The sequence below is a fragment of the Xyrauchen texanus genome, chromosome 48, assembly GCF_025860055.1.
Source record: "Xyrauchen texanus isolate HMW12.3.18 chromosome 48, RBS_HiC_50CHRs, whole genome shotgun sequence".
Lineage (NCBI taxonomy): Eukaryota > Metazoa > Chordata > Actinopteri > Cypriniformes > Catostomidae > Xyrauchen > Xyrauchen texanus.
The window spans coordinates 17,855,562-17,880,322 of NC_068323.1; the positions used below are offsets into that span (position 1 = coordinate 17,855,562).

Sequence of the window (24,761 nt, forward strand, 5' to 3'; positions counted from 1 at the left end):
GCGCAATTAAGACACAGGGTTGACCATTTCTTTGGAATTAAACTTGAGGTTAAGTGCCTTGCTCAAGGGCACAATGGACATGGCTCATGCCTCACTTCTTGATTAGATAGAACCAACAACCTTCTAGTTACTAGTTTTAACGGCAACACTAGAACAGAAAAAAAGATTCCTCTTATGGGCTGCAAGCTTAGGGTTAGAAAAGTTCATTTATAAATGTGTTGATATCAGACATCCAGAGATAAAAATGAATTGATGTTATGGTGGTTCATAATGTGTGTTTTAATGTACTGCATATACTGTATATATTGCACTGTACTCCAAAGTACTTCAAAGAATACTATAGTATTACCATGGAACATTTTTGCTGTGTCTGCAGAGAAGTGTGTGAATATAATCCATCACTGTCAAACCTACAATGACAAACAACCTTCATCTTTCAAATATATCTCTCATCATACTGTATTATACTATGTTACTGTAGACAATGGATCTCACTGTGTGATACAGGTGTGTGATGTTGTCAGCCTCATAAATGCCTATAGAACAGTGCATCATCCTCAAACTGTAAACAACTACAATGTGTACTCTAAATAAACAACCAACGTTTTACTTGTCTGCGGTTTTCTTTGAGGTGCAATGGGGCAGATCCTGCACTTTTTTAGAAAACACGGCATTGCCTACTGATACTAAATGTCAGCTGACTTGGGGATGTGAAACCAATAGGCCAGACATGAGCATCAGCACTCTGATTGAATTACAGTTTCGAAAAATCTGAAATTTTCTAACATTAATATTTTTTTATTAATAGAATCGACTCCAATGCCGACTGTTGTCTAAATGAACATAATTAGGTCTTAGATACCCACCCTTAATTCATGAATAATTAATGTGCACTGTATATTATGATTGCTGTAACAATAAAGTTACATTGCATTTATTTTCGTTTCACGCGCACCGTTAGAAATACATCAAATAAGCTATTTTGAAATAAGTATATGTAGTTTCATTACTTGTGGCTAGAGATATAGGGCAGAGGTTTTATAATGTTACACATGTGTAAACTGTCGCTATCATTACCAGCTAAATATAATGGAAAAACAGAATAATGATGATGAGCCGTGCAGAAATGACAGACGAACAATCAGGGTACAGCAGTGCACGGCGACACCCATAGGGCGGGACCATCGTATAATTGACAGCTGAGATGCCAAATGAATAGTGTCTGCTCTGGGTCTCACAGAGCCTTAAAGGGACCGGAAGTACCATTGTAGTAACAGACATCCATGCATAAAAATACAAGTTCATACAGTATCAAAAGTTATTAATAATGTATTTTGGAAAAATGCAACAGTACATACACTTTTTTATTACATAGTGGTTAAGACTGGTTCAACAAGGCTTGCATTTGTAAAATAAAATAGTGTGGTAATGAAAAGCACAATAAAATCATGAAACACTTTTAAAGTAAGACATAGAAAGAGCCATACCCAGTTTAAAAATAACAGGTAAAAAGAAGTATATATTTTATTTTTGAACACATGTAATTCTTATAATTATTTCTTTAATGTTGTGGTCTGGTGGCAGGTGACCTAAATCATGGTAAAGTTCAGCCACTAAAGGAAACAAAGACAAATTTTTACAAAATATATTAACTCTTTAGATTATATAGACATATAGAGGTTTTACAGCATGACAAATTGCATTACGTTCTTACCTGCGGAAAGTCCAACTCAATGAAGCCAGTTTGGTGGGGATCAAGCTTCTTGAAAACCCCTGGAGAGGAGAGACATACATTAGCTTTTATATAAGATTATAATCAGGACTCAACAGAATCTGCACGCTTATTAGCATTATCTGTGCAAGAATTCTGTGGAATCTATTTCAATATGGTAAAAAGTATAAAACTTCCAAAGAGTTCAAAGAGCTACATTCATGCTGGTAGCTAAAAACATGACCAAATTAGCCAAATAGTCTCTGTAACCTTGGTTCCCTGAGATGAAGGGAATGAGACTGATGCTATGGGGAGTGCCCTTCTACACAACCTAGTTGAAACCCTTCTACAAAAACAGCAATTCTAAAATTGGCTATGGTGTCTAAGCTGTACGTTATAAAAGCGGGTGCGCAAACACCATTCCTCAGAATTTTCTGACTGAGGGACAAAGAGTGCATCACCAAAAACTCTGAGTCTGTTGTGTGGCCAGCTTACGCAATGTCTCATTCCCTTCATCTCAGGGAACCGAGGTTACATACGTAACCAAGACATTCCCTTACGATACAGTTCACTTGACATTGCGTCACTAAGCTGATACTATATAGAACAGATTCTCATCATGCCACACTACACGACATAACCCTCCCTGAGAGGAAAATATGATGCCGTAGTGATGGCGGGATGGCGACCGACAAGAGTATGCCACAAGTGAATGACACTCATGGTGAGCCAGGAAGGGAACATTCAGAATGGATATATGAACTATAGTAATATAGTATGAATTAACCCCTTCACGAACCCAGTCGGGAAGGAAGTTTTATTTTTAATGAAAGTGGGCTGAAAGGGGGCCCCGTGAGAGCTTTTAGGACCAAAGTTAGGTCCCAAGTAGGGGCCGTAGCTGAATCGAGGGGGATTTAGCCGCCTCGCTCTCTTAAATAACTTTATGATTAAACCATGTTTGTCTATATAGGTGCTGGCTTCAGGTGAGTGATACGCAGATATAGATAGAGTACAGAATCTCTATCTTTTCTGGAAACCAGGACTGATTGGGCCACTTAGACGCAACCAATAGAATCGTTTCCATGTCCTCTCGGACTTTGCATATGACAGAGTGAAGGGGAAATGCGTATTTTTGTTTCGCAGGTCATTTGTGGGCCATTGCGTCCACTCCTAGCGTGGCCTGGGACATGGAATACCAGAGGGTACAATGGCCATTCTTAGTGGAGGCAAATAGACCGATTTCTGCTTTGACGAATATTTCCCAAATCCTCAGGACAGTCTGAGGATGGAGTGCCATTCGCCCGGTATCACTCCTTGGTGTGACAATAGGTCCGCACGGTAATTTAGACGGCCTGGGACAATTGTCGCCAGCAGGGAGAGGAGCTGGCACTCGCTTCACAAGAGGCAACCCATCAGTCTCATCATTGGCAGGGAACAAATTCCACCTTGGCGATTTATGTATGTCACAACTGTCGTGTTGTCCGAGCGAATCAGAACATGATAATTTGCTATTTCAGATTGAAAAGCCTTCAAGGCTAGGGAAACAGCAGACACCTGTTCAGGTGCCGAAAGCCAGGCATCCATCGCACACTGCACCCCAACCTGCATTGTAAGCTTCCGTGGTCAAAACTTTCCACCTGGAAATCTGCCCCAGCATGACACCAAGTCAGGAGATGTCCAAGGTGCTAAAGCAGCTTGACAGTGGCGCGATATAGTGATGCGCATGCGCCCTTGGTGCAAGGCATGACGTGGCACATGGTGCTTGAGCCAGTATTGATGAGTTATGCTGCCGCCATAAGCCCTAAAACTTTTTGAAACAGCTTCAGTGGAACTGCTCTCCCCAGTTTAAACTGAGACAGACACTGGAAAATGGCCTGAATGCGCTCACTTGCTCATCAAGATGGATTCTCAAAAAGAAGATTTGTTGGCTGGGGAAAGCATGCCCAGTTGACACTGAGGCCCAGGCTGTTCAGATTTTGGAGCGAAAAGTCTCTGTGCTGGTATAATAGAGCCTCCGATTGGGCCAGTAACAGCCAATCGTCAAGGTAGTTCAAAATGCACATGCCGATCAGTTTCAGAGAGGCAAATACCACATTGATGCACTTTGTGAAAGTGCGAGGAGCCAGGGACAGTCCAAAAGGCAGGACTTTGAATTGATAAGCAGTTCCCTCGAACGCAAATCTCAAAAATATCTTGCGATGTGGTGACATTTTTACATGAAAGTATGCGTCTTTCAGATCTATCAACACAAACCAATTGGACATGCGATAAGATCCATTTCTAAGTAATCATTTTGAACGGGCAATTTGCAAGTGCACATTTCAAATATCTCAAATCTAAACTTGGCCGAAGCCCGTCATCTTTCTTTGGGACAAGAAAATAGCGGCTGTAAAACCATTTTTGGGCTTGACAAAATCAACCCCATCATGTTCTTTATGAGAAGATTGTGTATTTTGCCTCGTTGCACTACATGTGTTTGGACAGAACAGTGGAAGACAGAACAACATTGAAACGGAGTGGTCACGTAACCATGTTCTATAATTTTTATACATTTTAAGGGCTCGCCACGCGTCTGTGTAATGTGACAGAGTGCAATTTGGTTTGATAATTGTATGGTATAATGCACCACTCACCATTGGGAAGTGGTTGTGCATAATGTGTGAGATTTGATGTGGAAAAGAGCTCTTTATTGAAAAAGTTTGATCGTCTCGTACAACAACTCTTTTTTGCATTCTTTATTGGAATGTGAGACACAGAAACAACATTTTGAACAACAAAATTCCTTTCTCAACAAACAGCAGTGGGGAAGAGGGTAACAGCATTGTGTGTCACCAATCAAGCGTTCTTTGGGACAGGTTCAGATGGAATGGCGAGCTCTGCATTCTTATCTATCTATCTATATATATACACGATATGCAATAGCAATAAAGGATATGGGATACTCAAGCCAAAGAGCTGCGTGGAGTAGGTGTGTTGCTGAAGTGAGGACACGTTCACCAAAGTAAAATGCCTGCCGGAAAACTGCAGGGGAGTGGAGAGTCATCTAAGCATTTGAACATTCTGTCCACTGGCTCGTGTATTTCAACGGTGACAAATGTAAAGGGCTTCTAAGATGAGAGATGAATCGTTGTCTTGAAAGAAGAAAATTCTGAGGAATGGTGTTGGCGTGCCTAAAAGTGCACTATAGGCAATTTTAGAATTGCCGTTATAGTAGAAGGGTTTCAACTAGGTCATGTAGAAGGACACTCCCCATATAGTTGGCTTAGTGATGCAATGTCAAGTGTACTGAATCTTAAGGGAATCAGTGTTTCCACTCTTTTTGACCAATGAATTTCCATGACTTTTCCAGCAAATTATTGGATTGCACAAGAACAATAACTAGCACATGAAGGGCCTATTTTAAGAGCACTAGCTTTAAGTGCAACACTGTGCCATAATTCATAAGAACAAAGTCAGTGGGCATGGGCATGAAATTCTGGTATTATCTTGCAAGCATGCGTTAAGTCTAGGCGCAATTAGGTTTGGCGAAATCACCCGCGCAACAATCAAATGGACTGGATTAAGTGCAATTGAATTCTGAGGTTCTTCTCTGGGATTTACACCATCTGCGTTCTATTATGGTCCATACCCAGTCAAGCACCAACAAAATAAACAAAGACAGCTTTTTGATAAGAAGTATGGTAAATGGACTGTATGCCATGGCTTAAAATTGAAAATGTGCATTAACTGCGCCCTTGATTAATGCCAGGCATATTTCTATGTCAGTGACATGCTCCTTTTATATGTATCGAAAATATAATTCTCTTTTGTATTTGGTTGTAATGCTCAGTTAAACTATAGGGAAATAAAATTTCTTTTTTTCTTAATTCACATTGCACTTTAAATTAAATGAAAATATAAATGAAATACCTACGTGGTACAAAAATCATACCCAATAAGACATTTTAGTTTCTCCTTCCACTGGCCCCTTTTGCAGAGACTTAACAATCAATCTCAACAACAGGTGGTAAAATAGTAAAATTACTAGTAGGCTACAAATTAAACAAAATACAATACATATAAACATAATAAAAATAATTGAAAAAATAAACCATGTCCTCTAGAAAGTTTAATACAAATCTCAAGCGATTACACCTGAAAAATTATGTAAAAAAAGTTTGTCAGGGACATTATTTGATGATCTGTAATTTCACTTTATTACCACTTGCTGGTGGAATCCAAACTGCAAATAAAAATAAAATAAAAAGTCTTATTGCAATGATCTATTTCTCAGGAAAATAACAAATTGCATTTTGCGGCATTTCAATTACATACAATACACCCTCAGTTTGCACGTATACACCCACAATAGCACAAACACTCCCATGCCCACTTGCACCTTGCACATAAATTGCACTTGGAATTAGCACGCTTACGAAAATTGGATAAGATGTTGAAACGGTCGTAGCGCATAGCGCTGAGCTTTGCACACTCACGAAAATAGAGCCAGAAATATTTTACAGTAGATATGAACCTGAAGAATATAAATTCTCCATAGAAACCAAGGTTCATTTGTTAACATTAGTAAATGCATTAGGTATTATGAACAAATGATGATCAATATACAGTATGTTTACAGTATTAATTAGCAATATTGCATGAGTTAAGCTCAATCGACAGCATTTGTATGACAATGTTGATCACCACAAAAGTTTTATTTTGACTCGTCCCTCCTTTTCTTAAAAAAAAAAATTAAGGGCACAGTGAGACACTTACAGTGGAAGTGAATGTGGCCAATTTTTAGAGGGTTTAAAGGCAGAAATTTGAAGCTTATAATTTTATAAAAGCACTTAGATTAATTCTACTGTTAAACTCATGTGTTATTTGAGCTGTAAAGTCATTTAAATCATCATATTTACAGTCATTTAAAAGTTTGTTGACATTACATCATGATGGCAACAAAGTTGTAAAATTGGCTCTAACTTTATACAGAAAAGGTTAGTAAGTGATTTTATCAAACTAAAACCATGTTTATATATATCCTTTACATCTTGTGGCTATACTTTTGAAAAAGTTAGTATTTTAATGTCCAAAAATTGAAGGGACAAGAAAGGGGCAAGTCAAAAAAGAATTTGTGGTAATAAATATTATGCCACAAATGCTATTGATTAAGCTTAACTTGTTTTGAACCCAGAACCTTCCTTTATTCTTGGTTAATGTTCATTTGTAAAAACATAATTGTTCATTGTTAGTACATGTAAGTTCATAATGTATTAATTAATGTTAGCACATATAACATAAAACAAAAAAGTATTAGTATATGTTGCAATTATTAAAATTAACCAAGACATATAAGTGATGTAAAATTATTGTTCATTGTTAGTTTATGTTAACTAATGTTGTTAACAAATGTAGCCTTATTTTAACCATTACCAAAATTAGCGTTCCTGGAATTTCCATAACTTTTCCATGACTTTTGGGATTGTATTAATTTCAATAACATTTCCAGGCCTGAAAACACCATCTTAAAAGTCCCTTATAAAATAACAGTAAATGTAACATCTCAACAGAGCACAAAACTATAGAAGAGAGGGCTAGACAGGGGGTCTACAGATTGGCAGTAGACTTACGGAACATCATCTCTAGACGCATGAGGCAGGCCACAAAGTTGTCAAAGTCGAGGGTCATATCTGTCTCAGCATAGCGTGCCACCAACTGCTGAAATATAGCATTATTAAGACAGAAACCTAGGAGAGGGAAGAAAATTTACATAACTTCACAATATGCCACCAAAACAGGATCTTTGCATGTACATATGAGAGACTTCCTGTAATTGTGAATGGTGCTGGCACTTAGTATTTAGCTTGACTCACCGGCCTCTTTCAGTGCTATGCGCATCTCCGGAGTGCTCATGGTTCCAGAATTATCCAAGTCATTCTTCTTGTAGATTCCCTAGGACAATTATAAAAGAAGATTTTTTTCCATCATTTAAATTGTTCAATAGTTTAAAAAGCAGAAATAGAGAGAAAAAAGCACTGCGGTGCAAGGTTTCTTACGAGGTATCTTTGCACTTTTTTCCACAAAGTAGCAAACTCTCCCAGACCAAGTTTCCCATTTCCGCTGTCCTGAGACACAGTTAAGGGAACTTACAGTTCAGCAACACATGACGTAACAATTAAAACAGAGATTGCACTCTGTGTTATATCCTGTATGTATATAAAAATGTGTTACTGTTTCCAAGAAATACTACATTATGCTACGATGAACAAATTCCTTTTAAACCCTGTGTTACCAATCCATTATGGTGAATTCACACTTTCAGCAATTTGCAGCATCTTGCAGTCATTTATTTTCAGTGAGAGTAAGCTACTGGACTCGAGTCCAGATATTACAAAGTGACAGTGGCAGCTGGCAATGCTAGTATGCTTATCTGTGCAGTTATAATCAGGCTTCAGCAGGTTTTTTCGTAGTCAAGCTACAGTCTTTATCTGTCTCTCCAGGTATAGGCCTGCATGACGCATAATGTAATATTTGAAGGAAGCACTTCAAATGAGGAATAACTATATACACAGCGCTTGTCACCACTGTCTTTCATAGCATACGCAAAACACCAAGCCAATTGTGGTCCGTTAACTTGAATACAGGCTGGACGGAGCAAAGCTACAATCGCATTAAGTAAGTCTGTTAGTCCAACCTTGCAAAAATGTGAAATTAAAAAGACGAATTATTGTTTTAGTCTGACAGTAATCAAACTTGTAAAGAGCAGATTAACATACAGAATTAAATTCACGCCTGACACATTCTGATATAGTCCAATATTGTCGAAAAGAAACACACAAGGGCAACTAATCAAACAGTGACTCATGGCTGGAGAGCAAGAACTTCTGATGCCCCCCACCCCCACTATGGCCTCTAAGAATACAAGTGCCCAAGACAGCATCCTATCCGCCCTGCAGTGACTTGAATAAATTGCTGTCAGTGTAAACAAACTTTTACACTATTTTAAATGTAACTAACTCACTCCTCAAACATTGCATTCTTGTCATGCCTGGCCCCTGCACATGTGTCACGTTAACACAAACACACAAAATGTTACTAATCTGTTACAGTTGTGAGGATACATCCATGAGGTTCACCATGACACGACACGTCTCTAAACTAAACCCGTCTGTTTTTATGTCAGTTCCTACAAAACACAAGAAAACATAACCCTTTAGAAAGAGAATTTTTTATTCAGTGAAAACAAAAAAGTGCATAATTCAAGGGCATAGTCAGGAAATGGGCCTTGATACTAATGGATGGGCCAATAACTTTTAATCAATTTTTCCTGAATAACATAGAGGTGGCACATTTAAACAGTACTTTTGCACTTTCTGAAATCAGAATTTATGCATTTTTAAACTATTTTATAAATATATAATTGAAGTCAAAGAATAATCTTTAAAATTATAAAAGGGCCTGAGTCTAATTTGGGTAGACCCAGGCCCAGCCCGTCCCACCCTTGGCTACGCCACTGGCACACATACTTACGTTTTGCGATAATTTTGTTTAATATGCTCTTGAGCTCTGTGGCTGAGATTTCCATGTCCTGCATAGTGAAAAACAAGCATTGGTTGCTTTATTTTGAATCTATTATACAAGTTTAAAGCATAGCAAACTATCTGAACTTACATCTCCAGCCAGTTTTATGAACAGGCCCCTGAAGCCAGCATCAACTTCAGCGTCTGAAACACTCTCCTGAAAACAAAAGCCGGTACAGCTAAACAACATGAAAACACTGACTGAGCTTTATAGCAAAAATTGTCATACTCTTGCTTACGTTAGGTAATTCAGCATCCACAGGGTCATCACATGGTCTAGGAGGCACAAATTAGCAAATTAAATGAAGGCAGATAATATACTTTTTGCATTCAGGTGTATGCAGTCTTCCATTCTTTTGCACCATGGTGTAAATAGCAATGCATTAACCCTGGTGAAAATGGCAATATATACTGTTTGCACCCCACATTCATTATTAGCTCGCAAGCTAGCAAACCTTCTCATTCTGCTAGCTGTCTCATTCTGGACAGAGTATATTAACTAAGCTAAACACTATGATAGCTAACATAACTTACAGTTACCAAAAATCACCAAAAATTGCCTAGAAACGTTACTTATCCATTATTAGTATAGCAATTAAACTTGTGGCTTCTAAAAAAGCATATATCATCGCTTGAGAACCTCAAAGCTCACGTTAGGCCTGTCTATAAAGGTTTACATCATAGTTAAAAATCTATTTCTCTATAGAGAAATTAATGGTATTTTACTGCTGTACTCTATTTCAAATAGCCACTCAGTTAAATAAAATTAAAACTAAGCATTCAAAAGAATAATAGGTATAATTAAAAAAAACACTACATGCAACCACTGATTAAATAAATCTGTCATAGATTAACAATTATTTGAATGGCATATAGCCACAGATATAGTAGTTCCATGCAGTGTCATATGTGGACATGAAAACATGCAGGAAACTTTACACAAGTGTGAATATATTACAGTGTTTCTGTTTGTTTCTCTGAGAACACACGCAGGCAAAAGTCTCCATCCAGGTTGGGTTCGAATGTTGAAGGCACAACGAGATATTCGCCCGGTGGCAATCTGAAGCGTGTGCAGACTTCTCTCAGGTTAATGAAAGACTCAGAGCGAGCTTTCTGTCCATGTGTCAAGAAGAAGTTCTTATCCAGGTGCACGTTTCTCTGACCATGAAACTGATGGGAGACAATAACCATTTAGACAACAAGAAATGCTGCAACTAGTGTGAGTAAACATCATTTTCATTTGACTGGTCAAGAAATAGAGAGAAGCTATATTTTTTCAACACTTACCTGTGGAGGCACCTGTGGAAACCAAAAAATATAATTAGAATAATTGGATTGTATAATTAAACTTTACAAAAAATATATTTTTAAAAAAAAAACTAGAATGATGCTTGCCTGTGCAAAACTATCTACCACCAAGTTAGGGTGTTGTTATGCAGTTGCTAAGGTATTCTGAGTGGTTTAAGCACATTGCTGTGTGGTTGCTAGTGTGGTGTTAGGGTGTTCTAGTGGTTTGCTATGTTGTTTCTTACTGGCCCAAGTCAAAAGGGACCACCACCAAGTCTTTATCCCTTAAAATCATCTTGAGTTCTGGCACTCTAGCTGCAAATTTGCTGCAAATTTGCCACTCATTATTCTGCAAATGAGCTTGTGATTCGCTTTGGCAACAATAAACAATTTACCGCAAAGCTCAAAGCTACCGCAAGTTTGCCACGGACTCTCGATTTTTGTAAGGGATGATATTCTGATCCATAGATAGGGCTCAGCTCAAAATGATGGACTTCCCTTGATACGGAACGATTCATAAACAAAGAAAAAATCTTGATGGTTTCATAGAATGTTCTAAACTAGCGATCTGATGCTTTTAAAATTATATTCATAAATGTCCCTTTTCTCTCCATCTTTCACATCCACCGTTTTTAGATCCAATGCTCCATTCCAGGTATCTTGTATCTCCACCCACCTCATAGATAGCAAAGCCAATAGTGTGCATGTCCTCCCCCACTTTTCTGAGACGGCGCCGGTTCTTCTGTATCAAACCCACCACGAAACTGCAGCCCACCTCATTATCGTTTGGATCATCGTCCTCATCGTCCAGCTTTATCACATACTGAGGATTCATCCAAAAAGTGTCTGTGAAGCAATGAATTAATGTAAATGATAATGATAAAATACTCAAAACTGTAGTTCCCTATCTGTCACTCACTAGACGTTGTGTCGATGTAGTGACACTAGGAGTCACTCTTGGGAGCCCCAAACACCTCTGATGTTTTAAGAAAAGGCCAATGAAAATTGGCAAATGGAATTTGCATTCCACCCCCCCACTCTAAAAGGAGCTGTGCAACCACTCATTCAGAATTTCTCATTCAACGGCTGCTGGATTTTAAAGATGCCTTTCCGGTTATGTGCAGTTTCTGGTTGCGGTCATTATCTCTCCGCTTCTGATGGTCACGATCGCTGCCTTACGTGTCTGGGATACGCTAAGACAGCGTTTGTGGATGGTTCATGTCCGCACTGCGAGAACATGACTATGGCCACGTTGCGATCACGGCTTTCCTTCCACAGACGGAAAGGAACTCCAGCCGCTCCCCACCTCGGTTCTTCTGCCCACGGGCACAAGACTGTGACGGTTAGCGCTGGAGGCAATTTGGGGGCTTCAATGGAAGTAACTCCGCCAGGTGAATCCCCACAGACCTCCCATTCCCCAGCACGCTCATGTGCCCCGGTTGAGTTCCGCGATGAGCCAGGCGGCCCACCTCAGAGCAGGTTCGACCTCTCATTCAGCGCTCAGGAGGAGGATGAGATATCGATAGCAACGTCGGAGAGCAGGCTGCTTCTGTCCAATGCAGAGGACTCAGCTGGGCTGCCGCCTTCAGGCGTGGTCACCCAGTCTGAGGCTGATGCCATGCTGATGGCCATGCTTACCTGGGCTGCTGTGAGCATTGGGCTAGCGTGGAACCTTCCACCCTACCCTAAACCCTCACGGCTTAATGACTGGTTCCTGAGGTCGGAGCACCACTCACCACCGCGCTCCACCCCGTTGCCTTTCTTCCTGGAGGTGCATGAACAATTAGCGAAGTTGTGGCGAGCACCTTTCACTGCCCGGACCAGGCTTTCGAGATCTGCTGCTCTAACCATTCTCGATGGCGGGGTGGCCAGGGGCTACATGGATGATCCCCAGATGGAGCAGGCGATTGCGCTGCATTTGTGTCCCATCCAAGGCCTGTAAGTCTACGTCGTCTCTGACAGCGAAGGCTTACAGCACTGCGGGGCGGGCCGCCTCTGCTCTGCATGCCATGGCCCTCCTGCAAGTCCACCAGGCTAAGGCATTGAAAGAAATGCACAAGGGTTGTCCTGACCCGGGAGTAATGTAGGAGCTGAGCTCGGTGGCCGACCTCGCCCTATGGGCGTCGAAGGTCACAGCACGGGCTCTCGGGCGATTTCCACATTGGTGGTCCAGGAGCGCCACCTTTGGCCCTACCTGGTTGAGATGAGGGATGCCAACAAGGTTCACTTCCTTAGCGCCCCCCCTTTCCCAGGCTGGCCTTTTCGGCGACACTGTCAAAGGCTTTGCACAGCAGCCAGTGGCTCGTCCCCAGTATAGAGCTCCCTGCAGGAAGTTGACACCCCCTGTCTCACTGTCCGTGACCAAGAACTCTAGGAAGGCTTCTTAGCGCCATTGATACTCGTGCCACATTTGGAGGTGGTGGACAGACCACTCCACCCCCTGGCGGAGGGCTGGAGGGAGAATCCTTGGTTTCCTTTTTTGTTGAGTTCTCTGCACATCCGAGGGGCTGCGATACCTACATTTTCAAAAAAGAGAGCTTTCTTCACTCTCTGGGTCATACACTTGATGCCTTCGGCCATTGTTCTTATGACAGCCGTGCACCAAGCATTCACGGCCAAAGCGTAGTAGGTGTGGGTTTCCTGCCTATATGCACCCGGCCGCGACACACACATACCCACACAAAGGCGGTTGTGACAGGCTACGTGGACGCTCGGCCTCCTCCCCGTCACTGACCAGTCCTGTGTGGGGTATGCGGAGCAAGGTAAGTGCTTTAACGTCTCTCCCTATACAGCGAGATCGGGACACGAGGCCCTCCAACGGAGGACTTCCCGCACCGCTCCGCCACGAGACCCTTTCCGTGGGTATGTCAGCAATGGTTGTCCACTTGGTGCCCCTCGCCCGGAGTTTAGAGGCATGGTTAACGCTCTCCAACCCGTCGCGTTGGCTGGCCAGGATGATCTGACTCGGCTACACGATTCAGTTCGCCAGGCACCAGCCCAGGTTCAGAGGCATCCGTTTCACCTCGGTAGGTGGTGAGGACGCTGCTTCCCTACGTGCAGAAGTCACAGCTCTACTGCAGAAGAGTTTTGTGGTCCATTCGGCACATTTCGCGCCCGACACACCGGCCAACTCAGTTCTCCCGATAGCCAGTCCGCCCCTGATCGGCCCCAAAGTGAGTCAGCCCACTGGGAAAATGGCGGTATGCCAGATTACCAGTCCAGCCCAGAGTGAAAGTGTCCAATAGCAAGACATTACTGAGATCAAGTGAGTAGTATTCAACTGGGTAGGATTGCACCAGCTGTCGTAATATCTCATGTAAGTTAAGATGTAAAGTTCACACTAATGGCTTAGAAACTTCTAGCTAGTTTGTAAATAAGTCAGTGCTTAATTTGGTTGCACCACCTGTTCTTAAGGCAAGACTTAACTTGTAGGTCGTAAGCTCTCTGTAAAGTAATGCGTAGTGCGTAGTCGCATAATATGACGTTTACCTGTATTGATCCAATAATCAGCCATCAAATTTGTACACAGAAGTGTTAAGAAACCGTGAATTTCAGTTTGATCTTGTTACGGGTGATGTTCAAACCTTGTTTGCTCACGTAACTGTCAGCTGTAATAAACTATATCCCCATTAAAATACGATACGTAATAAAGTAGATTTGATAATAGTATATTTGCATATGTAAATAACAATATATAGGAACTGTATCTAAAATAAATAAGGGTGAAAAAAATAGACATTTATTCATTTTCATATCCTATATATATATATATATATATATATATATATATATATATATATATATATATATATATATTGAATGCGTTGAAACATGACACCAGGCGACGCATGCTGAAAACTGAACCATTTGAACGGTTTCATGCTGAAGAGCCACTTAAATGTATTTTTTTTCTCTTTTGTAAATGTAAACGGGTGTAAATGTCAACATCATTCTGTATGTCAAAAGGATTGATGCCTGTCGCACAAAACATGAGATCACTGATGTCAAAATATCAGTCTGCTTTTTCATTCCATCAGTTACTCCTGGTCGGATTCTTCTACCTAAGTTTAATGGTCAAATATTTAGTAGTGTGTAAATTGTGACTTTGTGCCCATTTATGCCACAACTAAGCTAAGTTGTAATGTACGTATAGCTGGTGAAACCGGCCCCAGGTCATGTGATTCTAAAATGGCTGCCCCCATGAGGGTGCCCTCGCCAATGTACAATAAAACAGCTTTTTAAAGGTTTCTGATATGCCTAGAGTCTTCATCTCATGTGAGTGTTCATGTGTAAATTACAATTAATTTATTTAGGAGTAAACCCTTTTTAATGGGGATTTTTTTTATTTCCTACAGTTGTCATGGGGAAACAATTGTAAAGTACTTTTAATTAAGTATTATTCTATTATTGATAGCTAAATTAAGTGTAAATGGTCATAATGACCCAAAAGTTCAAGGGTCACCTTTACATTAAGGTGTTTTAAGACCACAATTATTATGTGTGTGTGTGTGTGTGTGTGTGTGTGTGTGTGTGTGTGTGTGTGTGTGTGTGTGTGTGTGTGTGTGTGTTTGTGTTTGTTGTGCTCACATGGGTGGTTTCTGCAGCCCCCAGCGGTGGAGCCTCTCCTCCAGGTACCATCATAGTTGGCCACGGCCCAGTGTTTTACAGAATCACTAGTGATGGTGTCTGGGGTCAGAGTGCAGATCTCGATACGAGAGTAGTGGCTTAGAAAATCTGAGAAAGACATCCTGAACAAACACACACAAATCAACATATCAGAGACATCCAGAAGCAAGGGTTCTAGGCTCTAGAGTTCAGAGTTGTGCTTGTTAATCTGACCCAAAATTTGTAAACGTACCAGAATTCTCCATCCTCAGCTCTGTTGTTTGGTCGTTCAGAAGCAGCCACAGCATTCCATTCAGATGAACTAGAGTGAATAAGAATTAAACAATTCAGCTAATCAATAGCAGTTTTCCATTAGTGGTCGCATTGGTGTACTGATGCAATCTTTTCCAAAGCAATTCCACTGACTGTTTTTACTTTAAGTAAAGTTCCATATTCAAAATTTTGAAGCATTTTACTTAAAGTCCACTAATAATGGTAATCAATAATGGTAATAATCAGCAATAATGCTAATAATGATAGTCAAGGGTCATCATTTTGTTCTTCATGGTAATTATGTAATTATTAAAAAAATTTGGCTGTTTTACAACCTTTTTGTGTCATTAATAAACATTGCAAGACAAAATGTAAGAATTTTCAGTGGAATCCTTACAAAATATCAAGAGTCCATGCAAAGTTGCCACAAATTTGCCTCTAAATATTTCCACATTCAAATGAGCTTGTGATTTGCCGCAAATGTTTGCCAGGTAATGGTGAATCGGTAGCAAACCTTTGGCAAAACTGGACAATTTTCCGCAAGTTTTCCACAAAGCTCATTTGCATGTGAAAATGATAAGTGCCGAATTTTACATTTTTGTAAGGGATGTGCTTGCATTACATTCCACTGGTTTTCAAGTCACGCATAAACAATGCATTTCTATGATGCCGTGTCAAGTTAAATGCAGTTTGGAACATTGAAAAACACATCTCGAGACCTCTGAATTTGGAGTTGTGCTCCATCAACTGTACAGCTGGAGTTGTGCTGACTGCCCTCTGCTAACTGCGAATCGCAAAAACTTGAAAGTGGTTCATCAAGCTTGAATTTATGGGTTGATAAAAAAAAATCCTTACAACTGAATTTATGTTCGGTCAGGGGACGTGGTTAAATATAAATATCCATACTGCCCTATATAGTATGTCAAAAACAGTATGCCAATGGAGTAGTATTCGAATCCTCAGTATTCATGAAGCAGTAAGCAAAAAATACCAGGATGACCTACTTTTTCCAGCTAAATTCTGAAGTGTGGATTGACTGGACACATTACCATCCCATAATCCCTCGGGAGCTAAGAAGACATTATGTTCAAAATGCTGAATGTAAAAGAACATCAGTGATCCACGAGTTGGATGGCTCGTTTCACTGTAAGTGATATACATAGCAAGAAAATGTGTTCCTTGTGCTTAAATGGTGGTTGTTTAACAAACACAGAGCTAATTATTTTCATAATTTATTTGGGTCACAGGTCAATAGCAACATCCCCGGATGAAGTTAGTCCGGACTCTTTTCATACTCCTCGCATTCATTCCAAAAGAACATACTGTTTTACTGGTCAAGAAGTGTGTCCTTGATCAAATGATTTTGATTTTGGACGCAGGGTTTAAATCAACAACCTTAAATGATCTTATTACACTGAATAACTTGTATGTATATTGTTCTCTGTTGCTGACTGTAATTGAACCATACTTGTCGCTCCAGGCTCCAGTCCACTCCACTTGCCCCCAAGGGTTCCGCATACGAACCAGCTTCTCCATGCGGCCACGATAGTTCACCTGAGACAAAAACAACATAATCCTCTTATTACACATTGATAACAACATGACAAAATATATTTTATTATGAAATATGTAAGTATTAATTCAGTCACTAACACAAAAATGGCCTGCCAATAACTCATACTCATACCTCCATAGCACCAGTGAGTGAGTAGGCGTGTCCTTTCACCAGCTTCTGACGGGTGACAGCTTCTGAATCAGCAGCACTAGTGATCTAATTCCATATGAAACAGAAATAGAAACATTTAGTATATTGGTGATTTGCATGAAACAGGGGTATTTGAAAATGTACATGGCTTAGCACCACAGAAGGTGTCTCTGATTGGTCAGCCGTCAAAATGTTTCTCCAGTTTCTACCTATCAGTGTATACTTTCCATTTAACGTTTCTCAGTATCATAATTCACTTGAACATTTTGTCCAGATCATTCTGGTGCCATTGTCATGTGGTACCTTATATGTTTTTCATCACTGTTCAGGACTGACCAAGCATTTATGACTTCTGAATACAGCATTGTGCTTTATTATTTTATAGATATTACTAAGATTTCCATTTGTATGTCAGCTGCCAATCTTTTGAATTACAGTAATAGATTTAAGCAATTATACTTTTTAGAGTGCAGATGTCTCCAGTAAAACTGCCCTCTGGAGGAACACATAAGAAATAGGAAATTATCAGCAGTTAGTCATTGTTGTTGTCTAATTATCTAAACAGGAAAATTGCAAAAACTTATTTTGCAGGGTCTAGGAGGAAATTACATTGATAAACAAACCTACAGCCTGTGTAAACAGTGTTATTCATTTTACATGTGAAGAGGATAGCAACAGAGGGTATTTAAATGGAAATCTTAAAATGACAGCAGCAACAACATCAACAAAAAAACCTTCCTGTTTATGGTTGGGAAAAGAGTGGAAAGTGGTCATGGAAAACTAAATTTTTTACATATTATATAACTTACATTATAAGTGGACTTATAAAAATAAATGATAAAGTATTTAATTTAGTATGACCCTTGTAAATCTAAATGTTTTATACAATATGTTAATGTTATGATTGGCTAACCTCCACATACTGGTGTAGTTCACACTGTCATTCCAATGATCTAAACATTCACTCACTCAGATCCACATGAAAAAACAAAATAAACTACCAGTTATTTAAGAGTGTAATTAGTGCAGGTAGAGGAATCTCACATCGATGGAGCAGCCCAAAAGAGCTCCAGCATCCAGGGCTTTCTGGATGATCTTAAACATGTTGGATGGAGCTTTCTTCAGATCGTAGTTCTCAGCGATGCCTCCAGTGAAATCCTCAAAACCTTCAGTGGTGGAACCTCCAGACAGAGCCTCATAACAGCCATTCACCCTGTCAGAGTCCCCAAAATATACCAATAAAGTTAGAAAACAATGCATATGCACAACTTTATGGAAGACAGTCTCATTTAGAGAAACAAATGTAAATGGTAAATGGTCTGCACTTATATAGCGTTTTTTTTAACCTTAGAGGTTACCAAAGCACTTTACAGTACGTCCCAATCACCCATTCCACACACACACACACACACACACACACACACACACACACACACACACACACACACATACAAACACCAATATTGTAAGTGCTTCAGCCATGAAATTATAAGTAGTTGTTTATAGTGGATTGTCTTAATTGCAGTCAGAAGTTTTACGGCAGGTGGTTTATGTGTTTGTCCGGCAACAATAAACAGAATGAAAGAATTAAAGATGTGTAACTGGCTGTGAAAATCTACCAGAAAGACCCAAACACTGTTCGTTAAAAACACACTCCACACAATGACATACCCTTATTCTACGAATCTCCATGCGTATGCCTGCTGTACTTGTATGCAAAGTTAAAGGAATATTCCGGGTTCAATACAAGTTAAGCTCAATCAACAGGATTTGTGGCATAATGTTGATTACAACAAAAATATAAGTTACAGTGAGGCACTTGCAATGGAAGTATTTTGTAGTAAATAATATTTCGTGAATTGACATCTCAGACGCTGAGGCAACTACTGAGGACTTGAGGACTACTGAGGACTGTGCATTGGAAATTGGGGAGAAAAGGGGAGAAAAAAATTAAAATAAATGACAAATAGAATAAAGATTTATTTTAATAAGGCAGAACCATGTATTTTAAAAGTTCATATGGGACGTTTCTACAACAGCCCCAGAGCTCCAACGCTCTGTGTACATCAGCATCCAAATTCACTCACTCATTTCGTTCACTCACAGCTGAGATATAGTGCACTCTCTGCCATTCACTATATAGAAAAATGTGAATGAGTCAACAAGTGTACAATTTCGGATACTACCACTCTCTTCGCTATGCGATCGCCTCGCGCCCACACATATCTCATGCACGCGCCACGTGCACCTCTCTGTGCACATGCAGAAATGTTGTCTGTTTGTGCTCCAGTTGTCAATCACGTGAACGGCAGAGCAAAATGCATTTACAATTAACTTGGATTTCTACAGTTAATCAGCCAGAAATATCTGCAATAGGGGTAATGCATAAATACTGCTCATGACATGCGGGACGCGGGACAAAGTGCACTGATATATTGCAGCAGATTTAACAATGTACACTTAAAAACTGATGTCATAAGAGTCCAGTTACATTTTTGTAAGGCTAGGTGCCAAGATAATTGTAACCCAGCACAACAACAACTAAACACTTCTGGGAAAAACAATGCTCAAACTCTCTAACAAGTAAGATCTGCACCTGAGAAAACAAATACATCACTGTGTGAAAAACCCAGCTTCCCACTTTACAAACATTGTCCACCTGAGACATCCTGCCATCCTCATTCTACCCCCACAAACTCCAGCTGTTCTCTCTCCTCCTTGTCTCCCCCACAAGGCACACACACAGAGACACACGATATGTATCTGTGAAAATGTAACAAAGAAAACCATGAAAACAAAGAATGCAACTATATGTGTTTGATATAATTTAAGATGTCTCAGTGCGACTGGTATAATGGTCTCTTTCCCATGTTGGTAAAACTAATGGTGACAAAGTTATAAGGTCTTTGCCAAATACTGCATAATTCTGGAGGTCTATCCCCCTCCTTGACCTATAATTTAAATGATTTCCTGTATGTTAATAAGGTTAAACTCCAGGAATCCCAGAACCCATTCACCCCCAAATTCTCATTGTTCAAAGGATAATACCATTTGGTATCTCTCTTCATAAAATCCCAGATCTCCCAAGCTTTGCCATTACATGTAGTCTTGTCAGGTATGTCTCTTGATTCTTATCTTATTTTTAGTATTGTTTGTTTATTCTGATCATGTGTGAAATTGGCTTTGATTTGAATTTCTGTAACTTACGTTTTAAATCCTACCTGGCAAATCATTTATAAAATAATAATATATTAAAGCTCCAGTATTGATCAATATCATGGACATAAGTTTGCGGTAACAGGAGGCATCCCTCGAATCTACCAGTGATAAATTATTTATTCTATATTCTATATTCCTCAGAAATAATTTATCACTGGTATATTCGAGGGATGCCTCCTGTTACCGCAAACTTATGTCCAGGATTTTGATCAATACTGAATTCTTAATATAGGATAACCACCTAGGATAACCGGGTAGGAGAAAACCCATATAAATACTCTCAGTCAATTTGAATTTCATTAGACCACGGTGTAGACTATACTGGAGCTTTAATATAGGGTAAACCACTTAGGACAACCAGGTAGGAAAACCACCAAGGATAATCGGATAGGAGAAAAGCCATATAAAGAGTCTCAGTCACTGCTCACCGCCCGTCTTAGCCAGTTGTATGTACGTGACTAAATGGCAATATCGTCTGGTTATGAGATAAGCCAAACCAGACGATATTAGTTAACCCTACAACCGCTGACTAAGAATGGAACTGGCTATACTGATCGAAAGGAAAATGAATAGAAGGATTTAGAGTATTTAAAGTAATTAGAGCTTTAATCTAAATTAGAGGTCAATTTAAAATTGGAGTCAGATTAATATAAAATTGGAGTAAGATAAATGAATAACAGAATCAATTTATAAAGTGTAAGTTAAAAAGAATTGCTTTATTTCAGCACTCAGAAAAGACAGAACAACAGCAGTTTGAAGTTGCTTGCTGCGTGCACACACTTTAACACACTAACACAAGAAACAACACAAACAAATACACAAAGACTCACTTAGCATAGGCCTTCTCCAGAAGGGCGCTCCAGAACTCATTTCCCTCAGCAGAGTGAACAAACACCAGCTCTCCGTCTTTTACAGGCAGGCGATCATCTATGACAACATCTACCCACTCGCCAAACTGCCAGAACTAATGGATAAGGGCAGAAAGCACAGAACAATATTTAAATGTTCATTCTCAAGATGTGGTCCAAACCACAAAGAGGACCTTTTAAAACTCAAAATATTTTAGGGACCTACTTTGCATTACAGTTACAAACAAAATAACTCCAAATGGTCTCATACTTTTACCATGTTTTTGGACATGTGCAATGGAATAATTGTGGTTTTTGACCCATAAAATGCTATTGCTATGGGTTTTTGGACAAGGTACCATGGCCTTGGGACATAAACTATGGTAATACCATATTTTGTTTTGTTATTGGACATGGTAATACCATAGTTCTGGACATACATCCATGGTATTACCATGTAAAAAAAAAAACAATTTTATTTATTTATTTTTTACATGTACAATGGTTTTACCATGTTCTTGACTCATACTATGGTATTACTATGGGTTTTTCGACATGGCATCAATAATTGAGACATGAGCTATGGTAAAACAATTTTTTAGACAGTGCCATGGTAAAACCATAGTTTTGGATATGCTTTATTTTAGACATGTAGTAATTTTATACAATGTTTGTGGACATGATCTATGGTATTATGGTACAATGGTATGATTATGTTTTTTGACCCATACTATGCTATTGTTATGGGTTTTTGGACTATGCACCATGGTACTGGGACATAAACTACATGGTAAAAAATAAAATACGTAAAATAATGGTAATTGCATGGCAGCACAGAGTGCCAAACATGTACCATAAACTGAAATAACAGTTTTAGACAATGAAGGGAATTAAAATATTTAGACTGCAAAATTAAATAGGATTTTCAACCATAAACTAAAATAACATGTTTAAATAGTCATTTCAAATAGCGTGTTAACACTATAAGTTGCAATGGCATTTTCAAAATGTTGTTTGAAAGAACATGTTTCAACTATAAAATGAAATTATTTATTTTGATTGTTCATTTAGAAAAATAAACATTTGCAGATTAAGAAACATATTTTGACTGTAAATAGAAATATCATTGTTAGACCATTGATTAAAAAACAACAACATCATATTTTCAAGTAATTATTGTGACTCGCCAACAAACTTATTTAATTTTTTCTAACCCTAAGAGATAAATTAGATTTACTAAACCAAGCATTTTAAACTCATTTCGCCTTAGACTTATACACTTTTAATTTCAGGACCTTTTACGCTCAAGCTCGATTCTACACCACAGTGGTAACACCCAAAACTCCAACATTACAGATACTCTTCTAAATCTTAACATTACAGAAGATTAAATACTTACAAATCCCCCCCCTTTATTCATCTTGCACCAAAACACATAAAATTGCTCTTTATTTTAACATTTAATCTCCACGTCAAGTCTCATGCAAAGCATGCTGGGGAAGAAAATCCACAATAAAATACCGTAAATTTACAGTTCACTACCGTTTATATTATTAAATGTTAAAAACTTCAAATATGAACTTTGATGAGACACTCCCACTTGAGTGATGAGACTGTCACTCAAGTTATCAGTGCAGCAGCATCAAACTATTCAAAGTGAAACACTTTCTGCGCTCCACACAGTGAAAAAAAATAATAGTTTCGTCATGCAATGCCTTCATTTAACACCAAGACAAGCTGATATTTCAAGATTAAAGTCACAGCTCCAACTTCAGGCAGCACGTTGAGGTAAATTTTGGCTCTAATTCAAACGTGGGCTTTTCTGTGTATTGAGATATTTATTGGAGATGTCATTTTCAGGGTGACTCTGTAACTGGGCTCTTATGACATCAGTTTTTAAGTGTAAATTTTTAAATCAGTGCAGCAATATATCAGTGTGCTTTGTCCCGCATGTCATAAGCAGTATTTATGCATTTACTCGGCTACTTCAGGCGGATTAACTGTATAAATCCTTGTAAACATCCAAGTTAAAATACTCTCATTCGCGTGATCGACAACTGGAGCGCGAACAGACAGTATTTCTGCGTGTGCACAGCGAGGTGCGCGGGCGCAAGGCAATTGTTGCGACGAGAGGAGCTGTGATCGCAATCCTTCACTCGTTCACTATTTCCTATATAGTGAATGGCAGTTAGTGCACTATATCTCAGCAGAAAGTGAACAAATTAGTGAATTCGGACAAGTGTCGGAGCTCTGGGTCTGGTGCAGAAACATCACATATTAAATTTTAAAGTACTTGGGCCTTATTAGTTATTCTTATTAAATAATATATTAATACAATAAATCTTCATTCTGTTTGTCATTTTTAATATTTACTGTGTATTAAAGTAAAGAGTAAACACATTTGATCAAATAAAGAGTGCATTTTAAAATATATCTGTATGTTTTGTCTCTCTATTTGTTATTATGTTATTTTAATCCAGTAATGATTCATCAAAAAGTAATTTACTACATTCAGCATGAAATAAAACATTGCAGGAGTGAATTAAGCAGTAAACTCCTAGCTTGTACGTCTTCCCCATGGTGGATTGTGGGAAATTAATCGTCATCGAGAGTACTTGAAATGTACACTTGAAATTAGAGTGCATTGTGGGTAAGAATGAGTGAACAAAAGTAGGGAACGAGAGGCTCACTCAGAATTCAGACACTCCTACAAAATAGCGAGAACTCGAAATAGTTTTATTTACTCAATGTATGACTTTCTTTCTTCTGCTGAACTAAAGATTTTTAGTAGAATTTCTCAGCTCTGTAGGTCCATAAAATGCAAGTGAATGGGTGGCAAGGCAACATTTTAAAGCTAAACAAACAAACACAAGTCAGCATAAAAATTATCCATAAGACTCTAGTGTTTAAATCAGTATCTTCAGAAGTGATGTGACAAGTGTGGACGAGAAACAGAGAAACAGATCACTTTCACATTCTTCTTGTGTTTTTGGTGATTCACATTATTCTCTACATATCTCCCCCCTTCTGTCTAGCAAAACATGACAAATATTGATCTGTTTCTCACCCACACCTATCATATCACTTCTGAAGACATGGATTTAACCACTGGAGTCTTATGGATTACTTTTATACTGCCTTTATGTGCTTTTTGGAGCATCAAAAAGTTGGTCAACAGAGCTAAAATAATCTTTTAAAAATCAGAATTTGTGTTCTGCAGAAGAAAGGAAGTCATACACATCTGGGATGACATGAGGGTGAGTAAATGATGAGAGAATTTACATTTTTAGGTAAACTATCTCTTTAAAGTGATAGCTCAGCCGAAGTTTAATATTCTGTCATCATTTCTCTACCCTCATGTTGTTCCAAACCAGTGTGAGGCTTTGTATTATGTGGAACACAAAATATGTAAGACAGAATGTAAGGGACTGACAGTCTCAGTCACCATTCACTTTCAATATACAGTCAGGTCTTTTTGGCTCTATACACCACCACAATGGATTTGAAATGAAATGAAGATGTGCTTCAACTGCAGACTTTCAGCTTTAATTTGA

The 24,761-nt window shown here is 39.0% G+C and overlaps 1 protein-coding gene across 1 annotated transcript in view; it reads right to left on the reverse strand.

Moving 5' to 3' along the window:
• Positions 1–1,313: 1,313 nt before the first annotated feature.
• LOC127639547 (calpain-2 catalytic subunit-like) overlaps positions 1,314–24,761 on the reverse strand; it is a 31,832-nt gene continuing 8,384 nt past the window's right edge. The window contains exons 4-21 of the mRNA XM_052121612.1: positions 21,190–21,323; positions 18,185–18,353; positions 17,123–17,206; positions 16,904–16,989; positions 15,416–15,484; positions 15,145–15,305; positions 11,234–11,403; positions 10,558–10,569; positions 10,229–10,440; positions 9,510–9,546; positions 9,362–9,427; positions 9,221–9,278; positions 8,812–8,876; positions 7,747–7,815; positions 7,564–7,642; positions 7,321–7,437; positions 1,715–1,773; positions 1,314–1,613 (exon numbers count right to left, since the gene is read on the reverse strand). Coding sequence (XP_051977572.1) covers positions 1,590–1,613; positions 1,715–1,773; positions 7,321–7,437; positions 7,564–7,642; positions 7,747–7,815; positions 8,812–8,876; positions 9,221–9,278; positions 9,362–9,427; positions 9,510–9,546; positions 10,229–10,440; positions 10,558–10,569; positions 11,234–11,403; positions 15,145–15,305; positions 15,416–15,484; positions 16,904–16,989; positions 17,123–17,206; positions 18,185–18,353; positions 21,190–21,323 — 1,671 coding nt within the window. The 3' untranslated portion in view covers positions 1,314–1,589. The remainder of the gene's footprint in view (positions 1,614–1,714; positions 1,774–7,320; positions 7,438–7,563; positions 7,643–7,746; positions 7,816–8,811; positions 8,877–9,220; positions 9,279–9,361; positions 9,428–9,509; positions 9,547–10,228; positions 10,441–10,557; positions 10,570–11,233; positions 11,404–15,144; positions 15,306–15,415; positions 15,485–16,903; positions 16,990–17,122; positions 17,207–18,184; positions 18,354–21,189; positions 21,324–24,761) is intronic.